This window comes from Protopterus annectens, chromosome 4.part0 (genome assembly GCF_019279795.1).
Source record: "Protopterus annectens isolate FY-2018-M chromosome 4.part0, PAN1.0, whole genome shotgun sequence".
Taxonomy (NCBI): Eukaryota; Metazoa; Chordata; order Ceratodontiformes; family Protopteridae; genus Protopterus; species Protopterus annectens.
Window position 1 is genome coordinate 562,532,960 of NC_056733.1, and position 27,905 is coordinate 562,560,864.

General features: G+C 38.6%; 1 protein-coding gene across 1 annotated transcript in view; it reads right to left on the reverse strand.

Annotated features, from left to right (window-relative positions):
- Positions 1–27,905, reverse strand: part of ANKRD13A (ankyrin repeat domain 13A) — a 1,453,295-nt gene that overhangs the window by 187,918 nt on the left and 1,237,472 nt on the right. Inside the window, exon 13 of the mRNA XM_044068498.1 lies at positions 16,132–16,292. Within this exon, the coding sequence (XP_043924433.1) occupies positions 16,132–16,292 (161 nt within the window). The remainder of the gene's footprint in view (positions 1–16,131; positions 16,293–27,905) is intronic.

A 27,905-nucleotide genomic window follows, 5' to 3' on the forward strand; every position in this document is an offset into this window, starting at 1 on the left:
AGCAACCGACGTCGGACCAAGAGTTTGGAAATCTGGCCGACTGCGGGACCGCCTGACGACAGGATAACCCAAGTGTGATGACTGCAGCAGGGTAACACGATGAACATCGACTGGTGCCAAAACCATGGCCTTAGGTTCAACGCCAAAAAATGCATTGTCATTCCCTTCGGGAAAAACAAGGTGCACACAAACTACCATATTGAAGGGAACCCACTTAACTCTGAAGGTGTTATAAAGGATCTAGGGACACAGGTAGATAGCAATCTCTCCTTCGACAACCACCTCGCCACTGTAGTTAGGAAGTCCTTCTATATGGCACATCTCATCACAAAAGGGATCTTATCCAGGAAAAAAAGAAGTCATTATCTCTCTTTATTCGGGGCTCATAAAACTCATTATAGAGTACAATGCCCCATTTGGCATGTACCTCACTAGACACCTCCAACAACTGGAAAGGCCAAAGAAGTTCCTCACAAAGAGGATCTTAGGACTCAAACACATGCCTTATGCAGAAAGATTTAAAAAACTTAAACTTTACTCCGTCTCATATCGCCTGCTTAGAGGCGATCTCTGCTTAAAATAGAGAGCCATGTCTGACTCAGTTTTGCTAAACATGCTTCATCTGAAAAAATCCCAATCCCTCTGTGCCACTCGTTCCAAAGACCTCAACCTTATCACCACATTAAACAGAACCTGCTGGAGGGGTAGGTTCCTAACCCAGAGACTTCCAATACTCTGGAATAAACTCCCCATTCATGTCAAGCAGAGTACCTGACTGGCCCTGTTCAAGAGAAATCTTGATGGGTGAATGGGAAATAGGAAATTCACCCAGGGGATCACTTCAATCGCATTGCTAGAGAGGGGCACAGGGATATAACGTCTGGTAAACCAGATGACTAGAATACTATTGGGCTAGGCTTGCATTGGCTCCAGGGCCATTAGTCTAGTACTTACCTATGACTCTATGAACCTATATGACAGTGCACATCCTGAAGGTCTATTGAGCACATCCAGTCGTCCTTGTCCAGGAAGGGTAGAATGGACTGAACTGTGACCATTTGAAACTTTCTGTGTTGAACTGACTTGTTCAAAATGCTGAGATCCAAATTTGGTTTCCAGTCCCCTGTTTTCTTTGGTACTAAAAAGAAATCTTGAGTAAGTTTTATCTGGTCTTGTGGGACCTCTTGAATAACCGTTTTTTCCAGCAGATTTTGTATTTCTGGTGCTGCTACTTTCCTCTGACTAGGTGAAACATCAAGAATTGTGCATACTGCTGGGGGGTGGAATGGAGAAGGGAATTATATAACCTCTGGAAATAATCCTCTGCACCCAAATATCTCTTGTTACATCTAGCCAGGCTCTCTGGTGCAGGGATAGTCGACCTTCAAATGCCTCCAAAGGTGGACAATTGGACCTCCTTTCAGAAGTGCTGGCAGTGTGCATCAGAGAAAGAATCACTAGTCCCTGGTTCCATGGCCCTCCTCTGCCTCGAGGATGTGATTGTCCATTAGAGTTCCTCTCTCTGTCCCAAGTGGAACTTTCTCCACATGTGTCCTGGAAATGAACATGGGACTTTGTGATGCCATATGCTGCTCAGTTAAAGAAACTCCAGCTCTACTCAGTTGCATACCGCCTACTTAGAGGCGATCTATGCCTGACATATAAAGCCATGTCCAACCCAGAATTAATGGACATGCTTCACCTCAGAAAATCCAAATCCTTTCGAGCTACGCGCTCGAGGGACTTGAACCTCAGCACAGAAATAAATAGGACATGCTGGAGGGACAGATTCATAACCCAGAGACTCCCTTCACTCTGGAATAGAATCCCAGTCCACGTTAGGCAGAGTCCCTCACTGACTCTCTTCAAGAGGAATCTTGACGAGTGGATGGGAGATCGTAGGTTTACCCCTGGGATCACTTCTGTGTCACTGCTAGACAGAGGCACAGTAAACTAACCTTGAAAAAGGGCATAGTAAAACTCATTTAAATTGGGTGGCGAAAGCCAAACACACTCTGGCTAGGCTTATAAATGCCCTAGGGCAGATAGCCTAGTATGAACCTATGAACCTATGAACATATTCCAACCACCTCGTTGATTTCTAGAAAAGGATCTTTGACAGGTCACTGCAGAGAGGGTCTTTCCATCCTTCTCACACCTAGATTATGTGCCCTTCACATTTGGGCCAAACAATGAACTGCCATCAAAGCGTGCATTGAGGAACAAAGACGTAAAAGGCTCCACAAAATCACATAAGTGTATCCAAGCATGCCTCGTAATGGATACGTCTGAACCTGCTGCCCTTGAGGCACCTTTGACTGCATGTGAAATAAACCTCATTGATGAATTCAAAATGGATTGGAGGGAAGCCAATTGAGAGGCCACAGAAGATTGGGCCTCAGCAGTAATGCTCCCTGAAAGGGAATTTGAAAGTTCCTTGATCAGTCCCTTTGTAACCTAGCAAAATGTGCCAAATAGTTCAGCAACCTAAGAGAAAAGGTCACTGATGCATAGACACTCTTCCTAAACCTGTCCATCACCCTAGACTCCCCTGTTAGGAGGATGAACAGAGGAACTTTGTTCAGCAAAGTCTTTCTTAGTGGCCACTGCCATGGCCATGGCATCCATGGGCACCCCCTTACTCCAAAACTACTTCCTGATAGGTGCAGCCAAAATCCGATCTGGCCCCATAGGGACTGGCTCAACTGAGTCAGGTTCCTTCCACACCCGTCGAGAGACCAAATCAATGAGCTCATCAGCAGGCGGAAGTAATTCAGGAGGTAGTGGATTCCTTCGGTGAAGGGTTTCTGGAGGTCCACCCACCTCTCTGCTTCAGGATCTCAAGAATGTCTCCAAATGAAACATCTTCTGGAGGTGATCATGGGGATCCTTCTCCCTCATCAAAATTAGTATCCTCAGTGACTGACTCTTGTGGAGAGTTCAAATGCCTCCTCTTGCACCATCCCTTCAGTCAGAAAGTCAGAGATGGTGCAATCAGAGTTGGCTTTGGATCCAAAGGTATAGATATCCTCAGATCCAAGACAGACGGACCTGGAAGGTTTGGATCCAGGTACTCTGAAGCAACCAAAGGGATCAGAGAAGGAGAAAAAAGTGGTGGTGTGCTAAGTGGATGAGCCTCCTGAACCGAGGGTGTAGGAGCCGGTAAAACATCCATTTGAATCTGCATCAAGAGAAACTTCCTCATCATTCCGTCCACATTTTCCTGGGTGAAGGAGACGAGGCAAGGGAAGGTGAGTTGGATTGGTGCCTTTCCAAAAAATGGGAAAGAACCCCGGAAGCCACTGGATCATATGTAGGGGAATACCTGGTCTTTGGAGGAATTATCAGACCCAAAGTTCTCAGATCTGTGGGTTTCTTTGTCAGATCCAAGGATGTAGGATCCACTAATTTCTTCTTCTTTGGATCTGAAGGGGAGGAGCTTTGAGATGTTTTCAGATCTGATTTTGATCTCTTCCTTGATGGCTCCGAAGATGGAGCTGAGGAAGTAAAAGGCTTAGGAAACATTAAGGACTCCTTAGCTTTAACTTTGGGGAATGAGCCACAGAGATAGCTTCACCAAAAAAAGATGGCAATAAATGTTTGAGTATAAGCTTATTTTTTTCTACCCACAACAGCCCTGGGATTGAAATTCTTACAAACAGAACAATCCTTGTGAAGATATTGAAGGTCTACACAAAAAACACAAAGAGTATGAACATCTGAAAGAGGCAATTCTTGCCCACATTTCACACACGTTTTAAAACCGGAATTTTCTTTCTCAAACATGCCAGTGACGAAAGAAAAAAAAACAGTAGGACAAAAGAAAACTTTTATTTTATTTTAATTTTTTTATAAAGGGTACAGGAAAGAAAAAAACAGAGAGAATACCAATAATAGTAATGAGAACTACACTAGCATATATGACAGAAAAAAGGGAAAAATTATTACTAATAATGGGTAAACAAGGATTACAATAATGTAAGTGCGTAAGGGAATAATATACATGTGTGTGTCTATATATGTGTGTGTGTGTGTGTGTGTGTGTGTGTGTGTGTGTGTGTGTGTGTGTGTATATATATATATATATATATATATATATATATATATATATATATATATACATATATATATATATATATATATATATATACATTTTTTTCCCCATTTATGTACCATATGGTATACATCGAGTAATGAGCACGTTTCAGCACTCGCTGTATCTGTAGAAGTTATGGGTTTACTGGCTCAGGTTGCTAGCCCAAGGCCAAACCCTCCTCGGAGGGTGTATACACACACACACACATATACATATATATATATATATATATATATATATATGTGTGTGTGTGTGTGTGTGTGTGTATATACATATATATATGTACTTGTATATATGTGTATACACACACATATACAAAGGGAGATTAAAGAGAAAAACTACACTCATCTTTAAGGAAACTCATTAGTTAAGGCTGATCAGGTCTTTTCGTGAAAAGTGGCAAATGAGATCTGAGATATGTTGGGGTCAGTCCATTATGGGTAAGGGAGAAGCTCAAGAGCCTTTTGTATATGGCAAGCTTTATTAATAGCTAAGTCGAATCCAAGGTTTGGATCCGAACCCAACAGCTGAGGATAGAATGAAAATTGATAACATCAGATCAAAGGTTTTAGATGTAAACTAGGTGACCACGCATTAACTCATTTAGCAATACCCATTTATGAGGACATGATAAAATTAATTATCTAGGCGTATGGGTTAAAAATGACTTTGCTATGTCAGCTAAGGATATGTGGGAAGAGACAAAACAAAAGATAATTCAAAAACTGAGCAACTGGAGACTCTTGCCTATGGATATGGATAGCAAGATACAAAAAGTCCCTTCAGTTTTATACACAAGTCAGGCATAGAGGAGAAGTTCTGAACAGTAGTTAATAAAGAGTTGAAGGATTTTATCTGGGAGTAGAAGCGGGCAAGAAACAAGTGGGATAAGATGATCATTCTAATAGGACAAGGAAGTTTAGGAATACCTGATTTGAAGGGATATTTTAGAGCGACAGAGATAAAGCTCTTATATATAACACAAGCAGAAAGCTACAATTCAAAGTGGAAAGGGATGATGCTGAAGCAGGAGGGGGGGCAATGCAAGAAATAAGGAAAGAGTGGGATTTTGGATGCAGCTCCTTTAAGGAGAATAACAGCAATCATACACAAAATTATAAGTCAGCAAGCAAAGGAGAGTAGTATTGCTTGGGGTCCGAATGGACAGATGATAAGTCAGCAAGCAAAAGTGAGTAGTATTGCTGGAATTTAACTCATCCTCAAGTCTTGGTGAGAACCTTCATGAGGTGGACCCTGTTTTTCACAAAATCTCACCAAGATGACACTGACATACAGACTGTACTTTATATAGCATATATCATGGACAGAAGTAGGTTAAAAAAATAAAAGATAGCTGGGTGCATAAGTCCCAGGATAAAAAAGTGCCCAATCCTGGTAGGCGCACTGGTGCCAGAACTGGGAAAAATGACAGTGTAGAATCCTCAAGACACGGAACATTCCTACAATGGGGCTAGGCCAGGCCAAGGGGGAGGATGGCTCCCCTGCTGTAGAAGGAAGTAGTAGTCCACAAAAATCACAAAAACTGACAGGCCAAAAAAGAGCCATAAAGATGAAAGAGTGGACTACTGAGGATAAGAAAGAAATTATGTATTGTTACTAATATGCAAGAAGCCCAGAATCTCCACACCGAAGATATACAAAAAGAATGAAAGAGAAATGAGGGGAAAGAAAAATACTTCCACAAGAACCACTGTCAGAAGCGTCAAATAAAAATTTGTTTTCATTAATACAACAGATTTATGAAAACCATTTATATATATATATATATATATATATATATATATATATATATATATATATACACACCAAGAAACCTTGGGCCATTTGGAAAAAGATGCCACTGAGGAAGTGCAAAAATATAAAGAACTAAATCTAGAGACTTTTGAAAGGTATAAAAAAGAAATATGGACACGGGAAGGAAAGAGAGATCTAATACAGTACAGCAGTTATGCAAAGGAGAAAGCCAAATTAATCAACACAAAAAAGGCAGCCTTAAAGATAGTCAAAGAGAAATACAGCCAAATGTAACCAGATATTAAAAATTCCACACTAAAAAAATAAAATCACAAAGAGGGAATGGAAAATAGAAGATTAGTAAAGCAGAAGTTAAAACAGAAGTTGAAGTTATGGAATACCTGCAAAGTGAAGGATTTAGTGTAAAAAGTCTAACACAGGTTATATCACAGAATGCTGGAACAATGAGTCCCTAAAGTAAAGAGGAAAAAGGAGGACCAGGAAACATCTGAAGAAGAAATGTGGACATGGGAAAGAAAAAGAGATTTAATATGGTGCAGTATTTATGCAAAGGAGTAACCAAGACTAATCAATACAAAAAGAGCAGCAACAAAGATATTTGAAGAGAAATATAGGCAAAGGCGTCCAGATATAGAAAGTTTTACAATACAAAAAATAAGAAAACAAAGAGGAATTGTAGAAAAGAGGATTAGTAATGCATAAGTTAAAGAAATAGAAAATGAAGTTATGGCTTACGTGCAAAATGAAGGATTTAGTGTAGAAAACCTAACTCTGATAACATCACAGCAATGGATCCCCAAACTGACGAGAAACTAGTGGAGTGGGAAACATCTCATCAGTTGCCATATGAAGATACTTTGGAGCCTTCCATATGAAACCCATACAAACGTTCAGTGCGGAAAGAAACAGGAAACTGTGGCAACTCTGATGCAGTCAGTGTTGCAGAGTAACAGGCCAATGAGTTCCCATATGAAAGAGCAACGGAGGACACAGGATGAAGCTGAAAAGAATGTGGCACAGGAAGATGCTCTAGAACTTTCTAGAGAATGCCCACAGGAAATAGAGAACAAAGAATGTGCCCTCAGTTTTGAAGAAAATGATCTAAGAGGAGAGTTGCTTGATTTAATAGAGATGGGTAGACATATTAAGATCAATGAAAGAAATAGACTACAGAAAGACAATAAAACCCAAAAGTTGGAAGTTTGATAAAACAAATGAACACAGTAATTAGGATTGTCCACAGAGATTCCTGAGATGTAACAGAAGTAAACAGAATATATTACTGTACAGCTAAATTCATAACAGATAAAGTCATACCACAAAATCACACTGAAGTAAGGGAAAGGAAGGGGAGAAATCCAATGCTATCATGGAAGTATCGAACAGAAAAACTATAATGCAATTAAGACAAGAAGTGTCACTGTTAGAAGAGTATAAAAGAAGGAACAGATCAACAAAAATACTCAGAAAGATAGATGTGGAAAAAACAATGCTCAGTATCAGAATAGAAATAAATTGAAAATATCAGCATAGGCAGAAAAACTTAGAAGATATGCAGATAAATATACAGGAAAAGTACAGAATAAACAAATTAATGATGACCCAAAAAGTTTTATAGCTAATTGGGAAACACTACTACCACCTCTTTTGTCTTGCCCTTAACCCATTAAGCTGTCTTAACAGATTAGGTCATGGCTACAATTTGGTTTCCAGAAAACAACAAAGTGCAAAGACTTCTCATCTTCTTTTTGTAGATGATTTAAAACTGTACAGTTAATTAGATGAGGAACTGAAAGCACAACTGCAAGTGGTCAAAACTTTTTCAGATGATATAAGAATGTCATTTGGTCTTGGTAAATGTGTAAAAGCAACCTTTAAAGCAGGAAAGCTGCTGCACCAAGAAAACATCAGTTTGGGACAGGAATGTGATATAAAAGAACTTGAGCAAGAGGGAGTGTATAAATATTTGGGAATTGATAAAGGATCAACAATAAAACATGAACAAATGTGAATAAAACTTAGCAAGGAATATTTTAGAAGACATAAATTAATACTGAAAACAGAGCTGACATCTAGGAACAAAGTTCAGACTATAAACCAATTTGCTCTACCTGTCTAACTCACAGTTTTCGAGTGACTGACTGGCCCCAAAAGGTGTTGGATAGGTTGGACAGGAAAACAACAAGAATGCTTTATGTTCATCAAATGATTTATAAAAATTAGTGCATACCAAGACTATATATTCCCCATTCTGAAGGAGGTATGGGCCTCCTCAAAATTGATTACATGTATAGATCTGAAATCGTGGGACTGCACACATATCTGCTGACCTCACAAGACTCAAATGTAGTGAAAGTTTTGAAACATGAGGAGAATAAGTTGAAGAAGGCTTTCCTGCTTAGTTTAGCAGAACCATATCAGTGTCAAGCGGGAATGGAAATCAAACCAGAAGCAGATAAAAATCAGGCAGCAAATGAATGCGCCAAAAAAACAAAAGAAAGAATATAAAGTGAAGGATCAGATGAGAAGGCAAGAAATTTGAAAAATGCATAAATATAGTTGCAAGTATAGAAAACTCTTGGAACAATCTTATGTTGATCAGGCTCGAATACAGGAATGTTTAAGAAAAGGTGAATTTAAACCAAAAGATGAAAGGTTAATATGGCGGCTCAAGATAGTGGACTACATACACGTTGGTTTACAAAGTCCACTGAACATGTGGGAGAAACAGACAAATGCAGGTTTTGTAAAACAGAATTGGAAACAGTCCCGCATCTTGTTGCCAGTAGTGACATACCAGTGGAAGAAGGTCTGTACACTGAAAGGCATAATAATGTGGCAAGACTGTTGCCGTGGAGGTTGTGCAAACATTATAATACTTGAAGTAAATGAAAAACACTGGAAACATGAGCTGCAAAGTATTACAGAAAATGATGAAGTTTATATCGCATGGGATCACCCATTACCAACAGTTCAAAAAACAGATGCGAGAAACCCAGATATAGTAATCCACGAAAGGAAGACAAAAGTAGCATTGATCACTGAAACTGCTACACCCAGTGACTACAGTGTCTTACATACAGAGAGACACAAAGTCAATAAGAGAGTTATGGCTTAGTGGTTGGTTATACAGACTAGTGTTACCAGGGTCCTGGGTTTGAGACTGACGGTAGGAATTTATTTATTTTAAGTATTTTTTCTCTGTTTATTTGCTAAGTTTTTCTGCATAGCTGCCTAGTTTGAGCATTTTCTGGCTTGTTAAACTTGATTTCTGCATTAGTAGCTGTATTTAGAGCACAACCAAAAGTTGTTTACTGAATTTCCTGTTTGCACTTAATTTTAAATCGTTTTTTTCTCTCAGAACTTGCATATTTTCTGTCCTTGACCTAGCACTCTTGTGTGGGGTCATTTACTGCACTGTTATAACTTGATATTACCTGTGAACCTCTGCTATCTCTGAAAAAACAAAAACAAAAAAAAAATCTTGCTTTTTTCCCACTTTTCTGAGATTTAAAAAAGTTCAGTTACAGGCTTGCTGTTTCCTGAACTGTTTGTAAGTTTCTGTGAGGCCATTTTTGCTTGGGCTAAAGGAAAGTCTCTCTGTTGATCAGTGGCAGTGAATAACATTGAGCAGTTTCCCTGCCCCCCGTAGGAGTGGTTACTGACTTGAAACTGTAGTTTTATTGGCCAACAGGGGTCATTTCCAAAACTCCTTCATCTTCCTCTCTTAAAACCTAGTTGCCTCATGGTTTTGGCCACTTTTCAGGCTTGTTGGCTGTTGGTGAAGCACCCACCAAGAGGAGAAAACGCTGAGAGAAGAAGGGAGCCACTTTTGAGATTTTAAGTATTTTTTCTCTGTTTATTTGCTAAGTTTTTCTGCATAGCTGCCTAGTTTGAGCATTTTCTGGCTTGTTAAACTTGATTTCTGCATTAGTAGCTGTATTTAGAGCACAACCAAAAGTTGTTTACTGAATTTCCTGTTTGCACTTAATTTTAAACAGTTTTTTCTCAAAACTTGCATATTTTCTGTCCTTGACCTAGCACTCTTGTGTGGGGTCATTTACTGCACTGTTATAACTTGATATTACCTGTGAACCTCTGCTATCTCTGAAAAAACAAAAACAAAAAAAAATCTTGCTTTTTTTCCCACTTTTCTGAGATTTAAAAAAGTTCAGTTACAGGCTTGCTGTTTCCTGAACTGTTTGTAAGTTTCTGTGAGGCCATTTTTGCTTGGGCTAAAGGAAAGTCTCTCTGTTGATCAGTGGCAGTGAATAACATTGAGCAGTTTCCCTGCCCCCCGTAGGACTGGTTACTGACTTGAAACTGTAGTTTTATTGCCCGTTTTGGGTCTGTTCCTGCTTCTTTCCAGCCCCTGCTATCAAGCACACCTTAACGTGCTTTAGCGCGATTTAGCATGGAGTTGCCACTAGAGCAGCATCGGGCAGCGCCGGTTTAACAAGGTTAAACTTTTTCTGGCTCCATAAGGTCTGTTCTTCAATTTTTCCCTTAGAACTGCTCTGTTAGGAACCTAAACAGTTTACACCTTCACTAAAAAGCACAGCACTTGTTCCTAATAGCTTTTTCTTCTCAAAAAGCTCAGCACTTGTCTTAAAAGCATATCCCTTGTCTTATAAGCATTTTCTTTGCAGGTCAAGCACTCCTATATTATACAAATCCCTCACTTGCAAACCCCCCCCCCCAGGAGTGCCCACTTCCCTGCTAAGCCCTCTACTTTTCTGTCTCATACCAACTTATAATTCTTTCTAGCATGTCGAAGGGTCAGATGCTGGTGTCCTCTCCTGCCCAGTTGGTGAATCTGGGAATTCTGAGGCAATGTTACAATTGCCTCATGTACACGGACAACCCTCTCCTCCTCCCACATAACACTAACACTTGCGAGAGATGCAGCTATTTAGCCAAACTGGAGGCTGAGCTCTCTCAACTCAGGACTGGCAAGACAAGGCAGGAGGAGAAGGCAACTACACACACCACAATACAAGTCTCACATAACTCAACCACACCACTGAATCAAACACATAAACACACTAAGACATACTCGGAGGCTCTGAGTAAAAATTTACCTAAACAGCAAAGGCATCCAAAGCAGACACCCAAGCAACTGCAAACTCAAGACACCACACAAACAACACATAAAAAACAAAATCAGTGTGCAAAGCAGTCACTGCCCTTAAGGCCAAATACAACACCAAACATACTTGTCATAGGTGACTCCATAGTCAGACACACTGACGTCCCACTCACCAGGCTGAACAAGGAGAAGGTCACGGTAAGCTGCCTATCAGGCGCTAGAATCCGCCACATAACACAAGCACTCAGGTCACTCCACGGCAAGTACAAGTATGACACAGTCATTGTCCGTGCTGGTGTGAACGACCTGAGATGTACCTCCCTGGACTACATGAAAAGAGACATAGAGGAGCTCTCTGATTATGTAGCCCAGGCACGTATGACCCTGACCCTGAGCAGTATCCTTCCTTCACCACGAATGATGCCACAATATAGTGACAAGATGATCAGCTTTAACAATTGGCTTAATTGCTGGTGTCATTCAAAGGGGATCCAGTGTCTGTCTGCTTGGGATGACATGCTTGACAAGCCACGCTGCTTCGCAAGGGACGGCTTGCACCTGTCATCCCTGGGATTCCGGATATTGGCTAAGGCTCTTGCCACCCCCATAGTGCCTTTTTTAGGCAAGGCTCAAATTCTAAACCTACCACCCTAGAAAACAAAACGGGAAGAAACTAAGGGTAATGCTGCTCAATGCCAGAAGTCTAAATCTCAAAATGCACGCACTCGAGGCCCTTCTCAGTATGGAGAACATCGATGTCTGTGCTGTGACTGAAACCTGGTTCAAGGCTCCTGAGAGCACGCCGGCACTATCAGGTTTTACCTCATATCATGCGTTCCCGCCCCAAAACCCAGACCATACCACAAAAGGAGGGGGTGTATCCATATTCATCAAGGATACCCACACCTCCAGGTTGGTGGCTACGCACGAAGCATCGGAAACCATCCATGTGCAATTAACCATAGGCAAAACTGCTCTACAATTTGTAGCATGCTACAGGCCACCCTCTCAAACTCAGGAAACCCACACAGCCTTCCTGAAGACACTGGAGGGTATAAATGTATCACCAAACACCATCATATTGGGTGACTTCAACCACCCGAATATAGACTGGGAACATTACTCAAGCCCCAACTTTCTAGCCCAAAGGTTCCTGGAGTTCATAAATTCAAATGCCATGGAACAACTAGTCACCGTCCCCACAAGAGGAGAAAATATACTAGATCTCATCATCACAAACATGGGGACAAAATGCTCCACACCGGAAATATATCCCTCTTTGGTGAGATCAGATCATAAACTAATCTCACTAGAAATCCACATCCCGCCCACACCCCAAACAAAAAAGACCACAGTGAAGAACTTCTCTAAAGCAAACTTCACACTACTCAAGACAGGTGTGGTATCCTTCAAGGCCCCCAAGCCAATGGAAACCACAACCCAAGCTGCGGAAGCCCTTACAAATGCCTTCTATGAACACCTTCAGGACTGCATGGATCAGGCAATCCCAAATAAAACCAAGACTCTTTCCACCAAGGGCAAACGTCCAGTCTGGTGGACCCCAGCCATAAACAAACTTTACAATAAGAGGAGAAAGCTATTACATGATAGAGCAAAATCACAAAAGGGAAGGCATCTTTGATCAGTACTAGCAAGAAACTACGATCCCTCATAAAATCATCCAAGGCCAACTTTGAGAAAAAAATTGCCATAGATTCAAAAAACAATCATAAGGCCTTCTTCAGCTATGTCAGAAACCTGGGTGGAAACTCCCAGATATGCTCAGAATTAGTCCAAAATGATACAAAAATCACTGAACCCACAGACATTGCCAACATACTGGCAGACAGGTTCAGTGCAAACTTCACCCCTCTCCCCAAAAGGAGAGATAACTATCCCAACAGAGTGTAGCCTCCCAGACATCTCAAATGCGCAGGTGAAAGCTGCTCTCTCTAAAGCTAAAAACACAGCATCAATGGGACCGGATGGTGTCCCCGGCTGTGTGCTACATGAACTCAATGAAGAACTAAACCCGCACATAAGGCAGCTGTTTAATCTTAGCCTTACCACAGGATATGTGCCCAAGGAGTGGCGTAAGGCAACTGTGGTCCCACTCCACAAAGGCGGTGCCTCTACGGACCCTGGTAATTACTGCCCCATAAGCTTAACAAGCCTGGTCTGCAAAGCTATGGAGAGGATCATAATGGAACTCATAAACAAGGACATAGGGGACTTGCAGACCTTGGACCCAACCCAGTTTGGCTTTGTCAAGGGCAGATCTTGCCTTTTGAACTTGGTCGACTTCTTCGAAACAGTTACCAAGGCCATTGATGAGGGAAAGGCAGTCCATACAGCCTACCTTGACCTTGCAAAAGCTTTCGACACAATACCCCACTCGGGTATCATAGAGAAACTTACCAGCTTAAATGTAAACCCATATGTCACAAGATGGGTTGCAAACTGGCTAAAGGACAGAACCCACAGGGTTAGAGTTGCTGGAGCCATGTCAGACTCCAAGCCAGTTACAAGTGGTGTCCCACAGGGCTCAGTCCTTGGCCCCCTATTGTTCGGCATCTACTTCTCAGAAGTACAGGCAAACATAGGAGGACTATGGCTGACAAAGTTTGCAGATGACTGCAAACTGGGTGCCATAGTGGATAGTACATCGGACACAGACATCCTTCAGAGGGGTCTCACGGGAACTGATAGCTGGTGCCAGAGCCATGGCCTGAAGTTAAACGCAAAAAAGTGTATAGTCATACCCTTCGGGAAAAACAAGGTAACCCCAAGCTACCATATAGGTGGCAACCCACTAAGCACAGAAGAGGTTATCAGGGACCTGGGTACCCAGGTTGACAGTGGCCTCTCGTTTGACAGTCACATTGCTAAAGTGGTTCGAAAGACCTTCTACACTGCCCATCTGATCATGAAGGGATTCACATCCAGATCAAGTGAGGTCATTGTTCCCCTGTACTCTTCACTTATCAGACCAATGATCGAGTACAGTGCCCCATTCGGGATGTATCTCACCCGACACCTGCAGCAATTGGAGAGACCCCAAAAGTTCCTCACCAAAAGGATAAAGGGACTCCAAAACCTGTCATACACTGCCAGACTGAAGAAACTCCAACTCTATTCAGTTGCATACCGTCTGCTCAGAGGTGACCTGTGCCTGACATACAAGGCCATGACCAACCCGGAATTAATGGACATGCTCCACCTCAAAAAATCCAAATCCACCAGAACCACTAGAGCAAGTGACTTAAACCTTAGCATGGATATAAATAGGATGTGCTGGAGGGATAGATTTATCACCCAGAGACTCCCCATGCTGTGGAATAAAATCCCGGTCCATGTGAGGCAGAGCACCTCACTGGCTCTGTTCAAGAGAAATCTTGACCGGTGGATGGGAGATTGTAGGTTTACCCCGGGAATCATCTCTGTGTCACTGCTGGACAGAGGCACAACAAACTAATGGGCACATTATTTCTAACATAAGGGGTGGCGTAAGCCACATAACTTTGGGCTAGGCTTATAAATGCCTTAGGGCAGATAGCCTAGTATAAACCTATGAAACCTATGAATAAATATCAGGATTTGCAGGGAAAAATGAAGGCAATGTGGAAGAAGGATAACCAGACAGTTCCAAAAGTAGTAGTAGGGACAGGTCTTATAAAAAAGAATTTACAATCATAGTTAGATAAGTTACCGATGCATGTAATTCCATACAAATTGCAAAAGGAGTCATTACTGGGCACATCATGGGAGCTTCAAAGAGCACTTCTGGCTAACATCAAAGACTGAAACAATACTCATTTCATGAACTTTAACCATACTTTGACTTAGGAATGGAGTCCATTCCAGTCATGGTATTAGAAACCCAAAAGGTTTGGGGAAATTGAAAAGGGAAAAACATTATATTCATAAAGTAACAGAAAGCATAATAAGAACTAAGCCAACAAGAAAATGGAGATTCTGCTGATAGGGATGACTGAAATTAGGGGTACACAGAACATGCAAGATGCAGCTGGAATTTACTGGAGGAAGCTGGCAATGCAGCAAATGTAAATTGAACAAATAATTATAGAGAGGGAAAGGTTATAGAATGTGAAGAGGCCAAGAAGACGTTTGCACTGCAGGCTAGAAATTGCCTTCCCTATCAAGGATTGATATAGAACAGAAGATGCTGTTAAAAGTGAGGTAACTAGTATGGCATATAAAATATTGCAAGATAACTACAGGAATCAATCAGAGGTGGTCAGAAAAGATTGGGAAGAAAAAACTGATAAGCAATTCACAAAGAAAAAACGGGAGGACATGTGCATGGCTCTCAAATATGCAACAAAATCTAGAAGATTTAGAAATTTTGCCTGGAAGTGTTTTTATAAGTAGTTTTAGACCCCAAGCAGATTCCAAAGAATTTTTCCTCAGGTAGACAGCAAATGTTGGAGGGCTAATGGGGAAGATTCAGGTACCTGGAAGCATATGTTCTCTGAGTTTAATGGGATGGTAGACTTTAAAAAATTCCTCTACAGGGTAATGTGTCAGCAATACTGGCACAGCAAATAAGTGCAACTAAGGAAATCATTTTTTGAGCTGGGATACAGGATCTGAATTGCTTAGACATAGTACGGCCTTGTTAAGTTTAATTCTAGTGCCTGCCAAAAACGTAATTACTAGAAAATGGACATCAAAGTTTAAAACAACCAAACTTGAAAGTACTGAATATTGTAACAAAGATAAAAGAACAGGATGCAGGATCTTTAGAAAAAGGTAGCAGTAAATTACATAGAAAACATGTGGGAACTATACATGCAGAGAAATGTTTTTCAGGAGAAATGAAGTTTAAGAGAAGGCAGAAACCGAACAATTTATGTTATGTTTGATTGACTGATTATATTGTGTAGGACAATATATGTGATACATAATGTTTGTAAATGTGAACTTGATTACTTTTACATTAATGTAAGTTTGCCTACGTCACAAATGATAATTCAATAAAGGTGCTTCTCAAAAAATGCTCTCAATTTGCCAAACATGCTTTTTTCTGGAATTCCATATCTACTTTTCCAACAAGGAAAGCGCCTTTCTCTAATGCAAGTCACTGCTACTTTTTAAAAAACACAAGGAGTCTAATCAAGACAGATAGTTTTTCACCACAAAGATTTACCTGATAAACATCAGATGATGACTCTAAAAGACTCTGCTGAATTGCAAACTGCATTAGTTCATCTTCGTCACGTGGTGGCATGTTCCTTCCATTATGTCGGATGTGGTAAGATGGAGCTATCTCAAACACTGATGGATGTACGTCAAACGTAGTGCTGGAAGCTGATACAACATAAAAATAAATTAGTTTAAATGGTCAGTCTCTTCCTTCCTTCACCTGCAACAGGTACAACCCTAACTCCATTTCAGAAAGCATTCTAGATTATTGTTTATATGTTAAAATGCAAATATACTCTGTGGAAGAGAGATATCATTCTCACAGTGTTTTTAAGTAACTGTCTTTTGGGTCACTGCTATCCTGTATATGTCCATGTGTACAAAGGACTGACAGAAGATCAAGTAGTACTCCAGATAGGAGTTTTTCAATCTAGGGTATAATGCTGTTGTTTTCTTCACATGGAATTAAGCTTTCCATGCAGCCTACAATTCTCGAGACTGACACTATTTTCCCACATTTTTAATTTTATAATTGTACTGAAAAACAGGGTTGATATTATATAAACGAAGCATTAAAATGTCGACTCACCTTTGATCGACCCCTATTTCTCAAAACTGCACAACATTGAACCCTCAAATCACAGATTTCTTTCCAAGGGAAAGAAACTGGTAGCCCAAACACACACACCGCATTACAACAAACACTATTAAAGTGGGGGGCTTCTCCCCCCCTAACTAAATATATTAACTCCAAGATTGCATTACAGTCGGGAAAAGGGAAGATTTAAAAGAACGGCCAAACGATTTCTTTCCCTTGGAAAGAAATCAATGATTTGGCCATTCGATGTTGTGCAGCTTCGAGAAATAGGGGTCAATCAAAAGTGAGTCGAGATTTTAATGCTTCGTTTATATAATATAGACCCGAAAAACGTTACTGCACATGCTCACCAATTTTTTAAACTGTCTGTAATTAGGCCACTTTCCCTTATTTAGCTGAAATTCTTCTACCAAATCTTCCATCTCTTTCATCCCATACTCCTCACCTACCTAAATTATTTTACTCTACTCTGTTCTACCCAATTTATCCCATTCACCTTTCATCTCCAGCTTTTAAGCCCAATATACTTTATGCCCATGCTCCCATTACCCCATAACTCTACCATATACTCACATCTCAAGATAAACTTACTCACACTTAAAATACTTACTCTTGTTCTCTATCCTCCTTAAACATCCCTTCCAAATTAGCATCTATTTTTACCAGTTGTTTCACATTAAACATCACTACATATCTTGTAGAGTCCAGTGCTTCCCACTTTTCATTTTCAACCCCCAAAACACAATTCCTATTCCAGTTCTTTGACACCTCCACATAAATCCCCTACATCCATCTTGTATCCATTTTACTACACTTTCCTTTTGCATTAAACACAAACACCTTGTCTAACACAGATTTTGAAAAATCATTATTCATACATTACATACATACATGCATTTTATATATCTATATATATATATATATATATATATATATATATATATATATATATATATATATATATATATGTGTGTGATATGTGTGTATATGTATATATATATATATATATATATATATATATATATATATATATGTGTGTGTGTGTGTGTATGTGTGTATATGTATATATATATATATATATATATATATATATATATATATATATATATATATATATATATATATATATATATATATATATATATATATATATATATATATATATATATATATATATATATATATATATATATATATAGGGTCCCTATTAATTATTCGAACATTTTAAAGTTCGAATGTCATATGGTCGACACCATATGATCGAACTTTAAAAAGTTCACAGGTGAAAAGCAATGGCTCCGTAGGTTCGTTAGTTCATAGGTTAGTACTAAGCTAACTGCACTTGCGAGCCATTTTAAGCCTAGCTAATTATCCCTTGTGAGACTCAAACCCTACCTTGTGTGTGTAAGGCAAACACCTTAACCATTAGGCCACCCTCCCAACCCTGTACAGCACAGAATGGGAAAATTTCCCTTTTCTGCACTGAAGTACGATCTCGGAGTTGGCATATTTAAATAGGGAGGGTGTGGGGGGTGCAGAGGGGCTTGCCCCCTACTCAGAGCATTGAAGTAAGTTATTTATTTATTTATTTATTTATTATATTTTTGATGTTTCAAAGTTTGCTCATATACTGTCGAACATACAAGGTTCGTAGTTTTGAAACTTCAAATATATAATATAGACCCTATATATATATATATATATATATATATATATATATATATATATGCTCTCCCTAGTAGAAAGTCTAATCTATTTATCCATCTTTCCACACATTACAGTATTTTGTTGCAAAGTATCCTTTATAATCCTTGCACAAGTTCACTTAGAAACTTTGTGGGAGCCACTTAAATCAGCAAGGGTGGGTCATACAAATTCCACTAGTCTAACTGATCTGAAACTGGATTCAACACTAGAAAGCTCAGTCCTGCTCATTCACCAAGCAACCTGAACTTGGCAAGTATCACCTACAACCCATCTGTAATAACTGTGAGGAAGGTCAGGCAGTCTTCACCAAGCAAATGAAAGAAAATCATATTTCCTCTCCTCAAACTTCTCAAAAGTCTCCTTGTCAGAAGTGCGCGACCTGAAACTGTGGTCCTGCAACTTCAGCAAATAAACTTCAGTTCAATAAAAACTGTGAATTTTGAAACTTGTAACCATTAAAGTTATGAGAAACATGAGAAACCGTAATATGGGGACTGCACCTCCTACATACATGCTTCTTATGTATATGTATCTATGTGCATGTGATGAGTGTGTGCATGTCTGTGTGTGTATATATATATGTATATATATATATATATATATATATATATATATATATATATATATATATATATATACACATGTATATATATATATATATATATATATATATATATATTTACATACACATGTATCTATCTATATATATATATATATATATATATATATATGCGTGTGTGTGTGTCTGTGTATATATATATATATATATATATATATATGTGTGTGTGTGTGTGTGTGTGTGTGTGTGTGTGTGTGTGTGTGTGTGTGTGTGTGTGTGTGTGTGTGTGTGTGTGTGTGTGTGTGTGTGTGTGTACACACACACACACACACACACACACACACACACACACACACACACACACACACACACACACACACTCTAAGATTGTTGTACCTTGGAGAAATGTGAATACTCATACATGCCACAACCTCAGACACAGTACACATTTCCACCAGTCACAAAGTTCTGTGTTACATCTCGCAGTGAATAAGTGAAGCAAAATTGACAACACACAGCTTTAACTTTCACAAGAAAATACAAAGCAAACAATTCTACAGGCAAACAAGTCCCCATCTCTAAATACACTAATGCTAAGATAATACCACCCTGTGGGCAAGGAGATGCCTCCCTTCCACGGATCTATATTCAGCCATCAAATGGAAAAATCTCAGAATGGCATTACATCGAAAATGCTGTTCAGCGAAACTGTTCATGTGGGAGGCTGAGCACCCCCACAGCCCCTGCTAATTATATACACCAACTCCGAGACTGCACTACAGTGGGGAAAGGGCAAGTTTGCTGATCCCTACTGTAATGCAATCTTACTCGAATGGCTCAATGAACAGCATGTTCCTGCTCCCACCCTATAAATAAGTAAATAAATAAAATAAAGTCTGACTCTTTGTGACCTAAAGGACTTTAACATACCAGTCCTTTTTCTCTACCACCACTTCATGTTCCTGTAAATTAATATTTATTACTTCAGTAATACTTTTCTATCCACCTTAGCTTTTCCCACCCTCTTCTTTTGCCTTTGATTTTCCAGGCATCACAATCTTCTACAGGAATCCAGTGTTCACATTATGTGGCCAAAATGTTTAAGTTTTAGTTTTACTATTAGACCTTTCAATGAACAATCTGGATTTATTCAAATAAGTATTAACTGATTTGATCTTTTTGCAGTTCACAGAATTCTCAAAAGTTTTTTCCAACACTACAGTTCAAAAGCATTAACTTTTTTGATGGCCAGCCTTACCTCATAGTCCATCTCTCTCAGCCAGTTATTAACAGACAAACCACAGCTTTGACTTTACAACCTTTGCTGGCAGTGAGCTGTCTTTGGGCTTTAATATTTTAACCAAAATTGCCATAGTTTTCCTCCAGAGAAGCAAACTTCTGGTAATTTCATGGCTGCAGTTACCATCACAGAGAACTTTGAAATCAAGAAACTAAAATCTGTCACTTCTTCTATTTCTTACCCATTTATTTGCAAAAAAAAAAAAAAGGATCAATTGTAGTGTAGCGAACCCGAGTGCTGCTTATAAGCCATGAGTGATGTAAACATATTCCGGTTTAAGAGATAAGAGATTAAAGTACAAAGTTCCAAAAGCAGATAATAAACTGATGTAGATTCTAACTGAATGCTAAATGTTCAACCATTAAAAGGTTTCCACGTTTATTAGGATGAACACTTTCACCAATTTACAGACTTCATGAGATCAGTCAGTATCTTAAGCATTATAGTAATAGGACAATTGTAATTAGAACACTCTTTAGTATTCCCCCTTAAGGACTGGAATGCAAACTAATCCTTTTCAATCCAACAGCCACTGCTGTTTGAGCAATACTGTACAATCATCATCTTGCAGAATTCTAAACAATTCTGTTGTAATCCCATAACTTTCTGCAGTTTTGTTATTAACAAGGATTTGTAGGGTTCATTTGACTTCACTTTCCAGGATAGATCAAGATCAGAGAACATACTGTCATATATATATATATATATATATATATATATATATATATATATATATATATATATAAATTCAGACTTCTTAATTAGGCGTAGTAATTAATACTGAGCTAGTAGAAAGGAAATAAAAACTCAGACACTGAATAGATGATTAAGCTTTCGCTCTTATTCAGGTGGAAGAGCTTCATCAGAATAACCTATAGTCAACAATACTTACATTATATGTAACTAGAGTCACATGTAAACAAAAAAACAATGAACTACTTATAACTTATTAGTACAGTAACCAATAGTACAACCAGACAATATTTAAACTGTGCCAATCATCTAAACACAATAACCATGAACATACATATGAATGACAGGGGCATGAATATTAAATAAACACTCCCTTGTGTTAGCTAATCATTGAACAAATGTACAGTGTGCGCACTAAATATGCATGCAGGAGACATTTTTTGTACTTCTTTTAGTAAATTTTACTTCATAGTATTAGAACAAGTTAACTGTTTTTTTGGAGATTGGGAATTATATTTAGAACTAAGAGAACTTAAATGGCAATTACTGCTTAATTCTGAAACATACCCTGGTCTGAATTAAAGTGTTAATATTAAATGCGCTTTAAAATGGAAGATTTAATTCTATTTTGACAGTTGTTCTATTTTAACAGTTGCTTTCTTTCTACAAAATGTGTTTGCATCCATCCATGACCTTTGACACACTTGTTAGTCACCACTTGTACAATTATATGAATATTCATGTCTCAAATAAATGCTCGTTCCCTACGGTAATATGGTGTTTTAATTTTAGATAGTTGCATGTGGATTAAATGTTCTCTTTTGCATATGCATTGTTCCACACATTACTATTTGTGGTTTTGAATATTATATTTGTGTTTTTATTTCAGTTTGTTATTTTATGGGTGCTTTTACTGTTAGTAACCTTTTCAGTTTTTATATCTTCAGGCACATGTATATTTGTGTTTGTACCTGTTACATAAGCATTAGCAGGTAGTGTTATTGCTGCTTGTAGCATTACTAATTTAGACTAGGGAGGAGCTCAATTAATTTGTGTGTATATATACTGGAGTTATATCATTGTAAAGTCAACGTCTGATGAAGCAGGCTGTGGGTCTGTGAAAGCGCTTACGTTGTTCTGTCTTTTGTTTTTACCATTAAACGTGATTTGTTTTAACTAATTTACTTGGATTCCTGAGAGTTCGACTTGGCTTTGTTTGAAATATCAGAGGATTTTTCACAGTTACAACTGCCTCCGTTGGGACTTATTTTTATGTTTTTCTCCAGTTACTTGGGAGTTTGGGTGTTTTCTAATATATATATATATATATATATATATATATATATATATATATATATATGTATGTGTGTGTGTGTGTGTGTGTCTGTGTGTGTATATGTATATATGTGTGTATAAGTGATGTTAGGTCCATCTTGTACAGTCTTTCAATATATTTTTGCCACCTCTTCTTAATAGCTTATGCCTTATTAGCTCCCACTCATCGTTATTTCTTATCATGCCCGTTTTTACATGGAAGTTTCTCTGAGCATCACCAATTTTCTTGAGGACATTTCTTTTTTTTTATTATATAACCTTCTTCTAAGCTCTTTGCAGTGATCATTTTAAACATGGCTCCTAATCTCTTCTTGCTATTCTCTGGAAGTCTGCATTCAATTTAAATCATTTTCTCTATCCCCAGTACCTTTTGCTCTTCTTCTTTACTTGGCCACTTCTAAAGCCCATACATACAGCCAATCTGCCTTCTTAGTGTTTTTTCTGTATTGAATATTTCTGCTATCAATACCACTAAATTCTACTCGCTCTACCAGACCTAATCCTTTAAATTTGTTCTTCACCACCACTACTTATTCATATGGAATATTGTTGCACTTGTATCTACTGCTTTTTTTCCATTAATATGATTCTAAACTTTGTGAAGAGAAGTCAAGCAATATGAACCACTTCCAGCTGCAGGTCTTGTTTTGCTGTTTGTATACAGGTCTTCCATCTCTGACCGCAGAAGATATAGTCAGTCTGATTTTGATACTGACCACTTCGGTATATCTATTTATAAAGCCACCTCTTAAGTTACTGAAGGAGTACGTTTACTATAGCCAGTGAATTATCTTAGCAGAATTCTACTAGTCTGCACCCTGCTTGATTTATTACACTACAGCCTACCTGTCCAACTTAATTAAGTATCCTATTGTTCATTCCTGTCTTTTTGCTAATATTGTGGCAAATATTTCAGCATCTATATTTATAAGTAAAGCTAAACTAAAATTCCCTGGGCTCTTCCCACCCCATGGATTTTTGTTATGTAATACTAATGTCACATTTCTATCTAAATGCTTGATGAAACAGATCAATTAGCACCCTATAACTTTTTCTATATTCCTTACCACCGGTAAATGTTTTGCAGCTTCTTTCACCTTCCCCTTCTGAGATTTTCTCCTTCCATATGCTCTTGTGGTCCTCATGAATACTCTTTCCTTACAATCTTTCACTTACTTCTATATAATTTCTCTCTTAACTCCACAAAGACCTCAGCAATATTTTTCTTTGGTTTATTCTACACAATTTCCCATCCAGTAAGTCTTGTAATGTCTAGTATTTGTGATCCTTTAGAAAGCAAGCATACGTCTCTTTTCCTAAATTCAGTTCTACTCTATCCATTGATTTTGTGTTTATTTTATGCAACATTGCCACTGTCACCTTCCAGTCTACTGCTCTCTTCTGCAATCCTTTCAACATTTTTCTTATGTTCTGACCCTCTTCTCCTCATTCGTCTTCAACTTTTCACTTCTATCCCCAATTCACACCCTCCATTCTGCTGTCAGACCTTTCTACATTACCTTTTTCTACATCAGCCTTACAGCCACATCTGTATATTGGCATAATACAGTGTCCAGATTGACAAGTAAAATAAACACATACACTGTAGCTGCTTGCAATTTAAGGCTTTAATGAAGACTGACATCATCCCAGGTCATGTGATTTTCTCCTTCTTTATGGTAAGGATCTTAAATGCTTACTATACTAATCAATTACTTTAAACTTGACATCCCTTTTTAGTGAAAATGCTTTTCATATCCTATAGGTAATATAGTTTATACAGCTAATTACATAACACACTAGAATATAGTATATTGCCACTATCTAGACAACTTAATTGAAAGTATATAGAACAACAAACTTTACACATATTAATGGTGAACTTTGTACTGTCTTGGTATTTGAGAAGTTTCTTGATTAAACAGTCATATTTAGGGTATTTACATCACAGTGGCTGACTTAGTTACTTCCATTCAAACCAGCAGCAGTTGGTAAGAAGCCTTAAGGTAGCTTACAGGCCAAGAACTTGAAGGATCATTGAGAGTTTCAAGTCTACACATTTGCAGTAGAGAACCTAGTGAGTAGTTCATCAGAGTTACTTTCCTTTGCAAGTCCTGATGTGGCACTGGCATGCCTGGACATAATTGTATACCTGGCATTTTTTGCAGGTACCTTTGAACATCACCACCTTGTGCTATATATGACAGTGGAGAACATCCTAGCAGCACAGCCTGCAGTGGAACTTTATGACCAAAAGCAGGTTTACCAATTCAGTCCTGATTAATTCTGACTCTTTGCTTTTACTTTAGGAGAAAAAGATTCCACACACTTTTGTCACAGAAAAAAAATCTACTTCTGCAATCTTGCTTCCAACAGTTATTTGTTTACCTTCTGGAACCCCAAATGGAATTGGTGTATGTTAATTCTGAGTTAAGTCTTCAACCCACAAGTACCAGAGCTGGAAATAGTCCTACAGATTCTATGGAATTATTATACATTTAGAAGTGATACATAATTTGTCATTTCTAGGTATTAATTTTACTTTAAAACATTTCACACAGTTTGGACCATCCTTTCAGCATATCCACGGGATTGTGAATCTGTTGTACTTGATACAGTAAGAGTGAACTCCCACTGCTTTTTGAAATACTGAAACTCTTGACAGACAAATTGAGTGTCACTGCCAGAAGCAACTTGTTCCAAAATTCCATGTATTAAAAATCGGGACAGGGATCACTGAACAACTTGGTAGTATCTCTCAAACATACTATTTCAGAGTATTTTGAGTAATAGTCAACAAAAAGAAGAAAATGTAAACTTCTGTGCCTAAATACATTTTCTCCAAATTTCAACTGGAGCAATGATGGAATACCAAGTGATATGAACTATTTCTTCTGGTTGTGATTTTTAAACATGCCACAGATCTCAAAGTTTTGTACTTACTGCTCTGTCTACATAGTCATTGTAGGCCACTAGATTACATCACATGCCCTTTCTTTGCATTGCATTTTGTTAAGGTGTAATTCATGTATTTTTGCCAATATATTGTCAAATGGTTGAATAAGAAAGACAATTCTGTCACCTTTAAATATTAGTCTTTGACTGCAAAACAATTCATAACAAAACGGGAAATGTGGTTTAATAAGGAGATAAAGCTTTAAGTCTGGTTTAAAGCTTCAGCAAGTATTTTTTTTAACTGTTATTGGTAACAGGTATTGTTAACAGTAAAATTCCACAACACTTCCATATATTTATCTAGCAATGTAGGTATCCACAATATGCATACACTTTCATGATTTGTGTTGTACGTATAAGTCATATTTCTGTACGACAACAGCAGCCTTGCTGGAGCTTAATGCAAGGAACTTTGAAAATGCTTTGATGTCATTTTTGGTCTGATTTTACTGTAAGACTCCTGCCACAGACAGAATAATGGAAGTTCTACCAACCAAAGACAATAGCATTTCCTTCCCTGTTTGTCTGTAACATTAATGAGCATCTGCTAGTACTCAATGCATAAGCTATAAGTGTGCCTTCCTGTAAAAGAACTGCACCTGATCTTTTTTGAATAGTATTCATTTGCAAAGTTGAAGACAGTATAACATTGTAACATTTAAAAGCTTGTGCTACGGTCATTAGACATTTCACTTGGATCTCTCCTACTAATCTGACTAAAACCGTATTGTATCATGTTATAGTAGCTTTCTTGGTGGTGCTATGATTTTTGAGAAGTGAAGTATGAACCTGCCTACTGTACATTGCCTAATAATCACATTAGGAATGATTTGTCAATAGGTTTCCACATATACATAATAGCTTTAAGCTTGTCAGCATTTGGATGATCATTTTTCATCCATACATGCCTCGTGCATTTCAGAGAAGTAGCACATATCTGACATCTGACTGCGCCGAGTTTCAGACCTTAAGCTCTTAGTCTGTCCAATAATCACATACCATGTTCAAGTTCTGCAGCACCCCACACTACAGTGTTCTTAGTCATACTGAATACTCCATTTAGGCCTTGACTATAGTTGCTGCTGCTGCATTCTGAAACACCAACAAAGTACAGCTGTGTAAAACCTTAACAGTAGACGCCCCTTCCTTCACTGTTGCAATATTCCTTATAATTGGGATTCCTTACCTCGGGTAGCTCGACGTCCGGCCAGCATACAAAAGCCTGCTGTTGCTTTAAGGTATGCTGTACATAACACAGATTCACTATACAATCTCGAAATACCGAAATGTCGAATTTCAGTATTTCGAGACTGAATAGTCGAAAAACCACATACACAAAAACCCATAATCATGAATACTACAATCGTGACCATTCACACACATAAACCAGTACAAAATCACACACACACATATACACCTACCTAACTAAACAAACATAACACACACAAACACACTTAAGCCACACCCCCCACTTATATATTCTAACTCCGAGGTCGCACTAAACACACAAACACACAACAAACACCACCGCACACACTCACACACACTAAAATCCCTACCCATTATCCTCAAACACATAACACTTACCGAAAACCCCAGATAAAGTCACAAACCGCACCACACATCACGAACGCACCATGATAGTGGCGGATTCGATATTTGCGGATTCGGCACAGTGTAGTTTCGGTTAACTGCACTTTCCACTATTCGGTCTCGACGTACTGAATTTCGACATTTCAGTAAGTCGAGATTGTCTAGTGTATCCCATAACACATATGCTCCTCACATAGCATAGGGCATAAAAGTGATGCCCAGATGTACCATCCTCAGAACTGATAGCCCCAGTAGCAAAGCCAGTCCAAGGAAAAGCAAGAGGTAATCAGTATATCCAGGAGGGAAACGGACCACGGGGAGGAGGGAGTTTTGTGAATACTGCAACAGTGAAGGAAAGGACATCTACTGTTATGGCAAGATTTTGCACAACTGGACTATGTCCTTCCATTCACTGGTTGCAGCATTCATTATGATTGGGAGAGCACCAAACCTTAAGAAAAAACTTGGGAGGAAGGAGGAAGGACCAGCAGAGCTTTCTAGGAAGCTAAGAAGGATGGCCCTAGCAAAGCCAGCTCTAGCTCTGGAGATTCCATCTGACTTGTAGTGCTTGGTAAAAGTATGCACAAAAGTCCGATAGCTGCTTCAAGAATAAAGTTAGTATTCAACCCCTTGAAAAAATCACCAGAAGAAGGAAGTCTCTTACCATGAAAAGTATAACAAAAAGAAATAGCCTTTGAGATCCAAGAAGAAAATGTTTGCTTGAATACAGATAAACCTAGAGACCAAGGATGAGAAGAAACAAAACTGATCAGATTTTTCAATAGACAATCTTATCCAAATAAAATCTGTGTTGTATGTATACATCCTAAGTATGCAGACCCCTCTCACTGGCAGATTGTGGAGAGGGGAAAAAAGTAGGCAAATGAAAAGACTGATTAAGTGACAACTCATTAACCACCTTGGGCATGAAAGAAAGCTTAGTACGCAAGGACGCTCTGTCATTATGAAACATCAAAAAATGAGGAGAAGCCATAAGGGCTTGAAGCTCAGACACTCGTCTGGTAGAAGTAAGGGCCA